The sequence below is a fragment of the Mus pahari genome, chromosome 23, assembly GCF_900095145.1.
Source record: "Mus pahari chromosome 23, PAHARI_EIJ_v1.1, whole genome shotgun sequence".
In the NCBI taxonomy this organism is placed as follows: Eukaryota; Metazoa; Chordata; class Mammalia; order Rodentia; family Muridae; genus Mus; species Mus pahari.
Window position 1 is genome coordinate 27,289,173 of NC_034612.1, and position 5,019 is coordinate 27,294,191.

The 5,019-nt window shown below is 56.2% G+C and overlaps 1 protein-coding gene across 1 annotated transcript in view; it reads right to left on the reverse strand.

Moving 5' to 3' along the window:
* Positions 1-1,618: 1,618 nt before the first annotated feature.
* Positions 1,619-5,019, reverse strand: part of Trim56 (tripartite motif containing 56) — a 3,807-nt gene continuing 406 nt past the window's right edge. Inside the window, exons 2-3 of the mRNA XM_021187091.2 lie at positions 3,972-4,100; positions 1,619-3,838 (exon numbers count right to left, since the gene is read on the reverse strand). Of these exons, the coding sequence (XP_021042750.1) occupies positions 1,633-3,837 (2,205 nt within the window). The 5' untranslated portion in view covers position 3,838; positions 3,972-4,100 and the 3' untranslated portion in view covers positions 1,619-1,632. The remainder of the gene's footprint in view (positions 3,839-3,971; positions 4,101-5,019) is intronic.

Sequence of the window (5,019 nt, forward strand, 5' to 3'; positions counted from 1 at the left end):
ACACTGGACATCTCCTTTGTGAGGGACCCCGGTCATCCTGGCCACTCCTCAGCTCACTGAGCTCCGTGAAGGGGGCATTTCAGGGCAGACTGGTGTCTCTGAAAAGATTCTGCTCCTCTGTCTCCAAGAACTTCTGGTCCGACTAGAACCAGTCGATGCAGCCTCTGACCACCTTGGGGGTGTCCATGGGCTTCACCAACAACCATAAGCACCCCTCCCCCATCAGCTGCTGCGTCTCTGGCCGGCAAGATCAGCACCACATGGATCTTATCATGGTTTCTGAGGGCTTCGATGCTTTCTGAAAACTTGAGATGTCTGGTTTGTGGGCACCGAAGGGCAGGATGGTGTGTGTGGTCTGTGTACTTGGTGAAGCACTCAAGGACGGTCACTGCCGAGGCACCCCCTGCTCTCTGGACAGGACCCACGAATGTTGATGCTGACACCTCTCAGCCACCATCTGGAAGAGTTCGACTCCCTCTTACGCTGGGCATCTTTGCTGAACCACTTGAACATGCGGCCAGAGATGGAGTCTCTGTGGGACAGAAGCCGGTGCCTGAGAGTTGGGAGAGAGTCCAGCTATTTTTTTTTTTTTTTTACAGTCTCTGCATGTGGTCCAGGCTGGGCTCAAACATGTAATCCTCCTGCCTCAGCTTCCCAAGTGCTAGGATAACAGGTGTATGTGAGTGTGTGATGCTGCATCTGCATTAAATCTCACACCTTTGGCCTCTGCTTGTGCCTGCACTCTCTGACCCCTGACCTCTGACCCCATACTTCATTGAGGGAGTTTCTACTCCGATGGACTGTCAGTGTAATTTGCTGTTCTGAGATCTCTGGCCTCTTCTGAGCCCATGTTCCCCTGTGAGAATGGCCAGTTCTCACCTTCTCTCCAGCATGCCTAACAAGCGTATCTTGACATATACTTGGTCTTCCTTTGCGTGGAGGGTGGCTCATGTCGTCTCCCTTAGGGCTCTCTTTCACCTGCTCCAAGGTTTTTTGCTTTTTTTTTTTTTTTTTGGTTTGTTTGTTTGTTTGTTTTTAGGAAGGAAGATATGCCAGGGAATTGACTTCAGGACTTCCTAGTAGGCTAGGCAAGTCTTCTAAAACCAAGCCACGCCCCCAGCCCCTCCCTGGGGGACTCTAGGCAGGGGCTCTCCCACTGAGCCACGCCCCCAGCCCCTCATTGGTGCATTCTAGCACAAGCCCTCCACAGCGAGCCAGGCCCCGACTCCTCCTAGAACCTAGGCAGGCACTCTACTACTGAGTCTCCCATTGGTGAGTTCTAGGCAAGTGCTCTCCAGAGGAGTCCTGACCCCATCCCAGGAATGGTTCTGAAGAATACAAATCAAGAATCAGGCTTCTAAAACTACAGCTGCCGCCGCCGCCACCGCCGCCGCCGCCGCTGCGGGAATCGTTCAAAAGCAAGCCCTTTGGTTGTCTGCTGGCATCTGCGGTGTGCTCAAGGCTATTGCCAGCCAACACCACTCTTAGTGGCTTCTATCCCTGTACATCGCAAAAGGAACAAGCATTTTGCCGGCTGGGAAAATGCCCTTGGCCACCTCATCCTACAGGCGGCTCTGCTTCTATTACTCCTCCCTCCCCTCCCTCCCGCCCCCATCCCTGCTGAAAGCCGCTTTAACTTTCAGGAAACCTGACCCTAAAGACATGGATGGTCCCATTGCTAAGTGACACCACCAAGTACTTGCCGTCTACCATGGTGGTTACCCGGGGCTTTTCCAGGCCATGGTATGCTGTTAGGAAGTCACCAAGAAGTGACCCCTTGGGATCCAGGATCACCACCTTGTTCACCTCTCGAAGGGTCAGAAATATGTAGCCCTTCTTATCCACAGACACAGAACCTGGCTGGCAGCCATGCAACCCGGGGCCCTTGTATTCCCAGATCACCTGACCCAGCCCATCACAGAAAACCACGCTATTCTGCTGCCAATCTGACCCCACAAAATTGCCCTGGGGGCTGGTGGTTAGGAACACCAGTGCCCGCTGGCCCCGGCTAGCCTTGCCTCCGGGGATAAAGCGGGTGGCCAGGCTCCCGTCTTTCTTGTATACCTCCACATGACCTGCCACACTGACAGCCACGCGGTCTCCACACGGCATTGCGGCCACGGCGTGGCTGGACTGGGTGAGGCTCAGGGACCTGCGCCACTGAACTTCTCCGTCAGGACTGACAAGATAGAGTCTTGCGTTGGCAGAGAAAGCCACTGCGTTCTGCAGGGCGGCCACGCTGCACGGGGAGCAGCCCTCGGGGGCCGGCACTGTGCCTTTGTAGTCCCCATTGAGGGAGAAGCGTTTCAAGACCCTGTTCTGCTCATCTGCCACCAAGATTTCCTGGGGGCCGTAGGGACAGAGTCCAGTGATGCGAGGGGAGCGCTTGTCCCCGGGCATCCTCGTGGGGAAGCTCCAGGAAAAGACAGGACGAGGGAGGAGGCCGGAACTTTCTAGGTTTGGCCTCAGGATGGGGCTGGGCTCCCGAGAAACAGACTTGCCTCTGCCTTTGCATTTTTTCTTCTTGTTAGGCCTGTTACCCCTTTCGATGAGGACCTCGTCATCTTCTTGGAGGTTCTGGACTTTGCCTTCTTTGGGAGTCAGGGGCTGGGCTCCACCCTGCTTCCCTATCTTGGTTCTATCTCCCCCTTGGCCTTGGGCTTCATCCCCTCCTTGGGTACCGGCTCCACCCTTCCCGCTGTCCTTCGGGGATTGTTTGGGCTCCTCAAAGATGAGTCGGAGCAGGTGGCAGTTCTTGTCCTCCAGGCCGGGATGGAGCTCCAGCTGGGGCAGCGCGCAGCGGGTGGGCCCAGAGGTCCAGGGAGAGTCCTGAAGCTGGCGCAGGCGCTGTGTGATTGCTCCCTCCAGCGAAAGGATCTCGGCCTCTAGACCCAAGCTGAGCACTCGACGGGCAAAGGCAGCCGCCGCCTTGGCCACCTGCTCCTGGCGCTCTATCTTGGTCAGTCTCTCCTTGGTAGCCTCCTCCGCAGCCTCCACAAGGGCCCGGAGTTGTCCCAGAACTTCCTGCTTCTGGGCCAGCAGGGACCTGAGGATTCGTTCAGCTGCCTCCTCCACCTGAGTCCCCACACTGGCTGCCTGCTCCCGAAGCAAGGCCAGGGCTTCCTTTTCTGCCACCCGAGTGGCCTCCAGCTCCACCAGATTGCTGTCCACGCCTGCCAATAACTCCTCAAGGCCTGGCTTCCTGGAACGCACTGCTTCCGCCAGGGGCAAGCAGGGGTGATCAATATGGGGACCCAGGCGGCAATCCTTGCAGAGCAACTGAGAACAAGGTTGACAGAGGAAGCAGAGGGCTTCCCCTGGGTGCTGGGGACACTGGGATGCCTGGCGCTCTCGAGCCTCTTCATCATACCACCCGGCTCTGTAACCCACCAAGTCAACGACACGGTGCTTATGGGTCTGCCGGGAGCAGCGATGCCCGTCGGCACAGGCCTGGCATAAGTCGTCCGCGCAGTCCAGGCACCTGGCTGTGGCGGGTTCCCCAGAGCTCTTGCCTCCCACCAGAGGGCACAGAGCGCAAGTCGGCTTCCCTGAATGGACGTCTCCAGGAGCTCTGGCCTTGACAAGATCCAAGAGCCCATTGACAAAGAAGTTGGTCTTAAAGGCGGCCACCCCTTCGGGGGGTACAGACACAATCTCCCGACACTCGGGGCAGCGGACCTGACCACCGATGTCCAGTTGGGCCAAACAGTCCTGGCAATAGGTATGTAGGCATGGCAGAGTCTTGGGCGTGTGTAACTGCTCCAGGCAGATTTTACAGGCTAGGAAATCGCTGCTCAGAGCTTCCAGCAGAGTTGGGGAGGAGATTTTGGAGTTCATGCTATAAGGGAAGGGGCAGAGATCAGAGGTCAGAGGTACCTGGGCCAAGCCCCTAGCTTGGTCCTGTCTTCCCCGCCCCACAAACACACTTCATCCTGGCCCCTCCCCTACTCTTTCCTGGTGTCCACACTCACCTGGATGTTTGGGAAGTTCTGGCTGTGGGAGGCACTGGATACCAGGGGAAGGGCTTCTTTCTTCCACTTTGTTCTCTTTACAGACACTCACCAAATGTAAACATGCTAACGCTGTAGGAAGTGCTGAGCCTGTGGGAAAGATGAGACCAGGTAGCCTCCAGGCCTCAGAGATGGAGTGCTCTAACTAGTAACATACCAGCTCAAGGGCCAAAGGTAGGTGTAGCCCAAGCCCTTTCCGTCTCAGGTAGCCCAGGCTGGCCTCACACTTGGCCAAGTAGCCCAGGATGACCTTGACTTTCTGAACTTCCTGCCTCCTCTTCCGGAGCCCTGGGAAGTTTAGGTAGCACTGGGGAAGCGACCTAGGGCTTCTTGTGTGCTAGGCAGCCCTCTACCCAGTCAGCCATGCTCCTGGGTCTGGCTCCAAGCTTGTGCTCCTCCTGCCTCAGTCTCCTGCATGCTCACATCACAGGCAAGCACCACCACGTTCATCTTGCCATGGGTCCTGTTATCAGTGGGTACTAGGACTCAAGGGGCAGCCAGGAAGGGCACACAGGTCAGGGCATGCAAGTACCCCGCTTTTCGATGTTGTCCGTCCATCTGTCTGGGAGGGTGTCCTGGGAGGGTGGAGGGGGCCCTTCTTCCTGCCCTAACTAGTTTTGAAAGTAACAACAGATCAAGATGAAGGCCCAGGGAGAAAAAGTTCATCTCCTTCCTTTTCCTGGGCCTCGGGGTCATGTAGATCTGGCCTGACTCCCGGAGTCCTCTAATTTTACCATTCCTACCAAAAGCCTTCTAGAATCCCCTGGACTTAGGAAAGAAAGCTGGCGGAATCAGAGACAGGAAGCTTGCCACAAAATTCGAGGCTAGCCTGGGTTACAAAGTGAGTTTCAGGACAGCCTGGGGCTACAATAGTGAGTTCTGGCTGAGTTTGCCCTACAGCGAGACCCAGCCTTGAGAGAGAGAGAGAGAGAGAGAGAGAGAGAGAGAGAGAGAGAGAGAGAGAGATCACTTTTCTTTCCCCCAGTGTTGGGAGGAAAAAAAAAAAAAT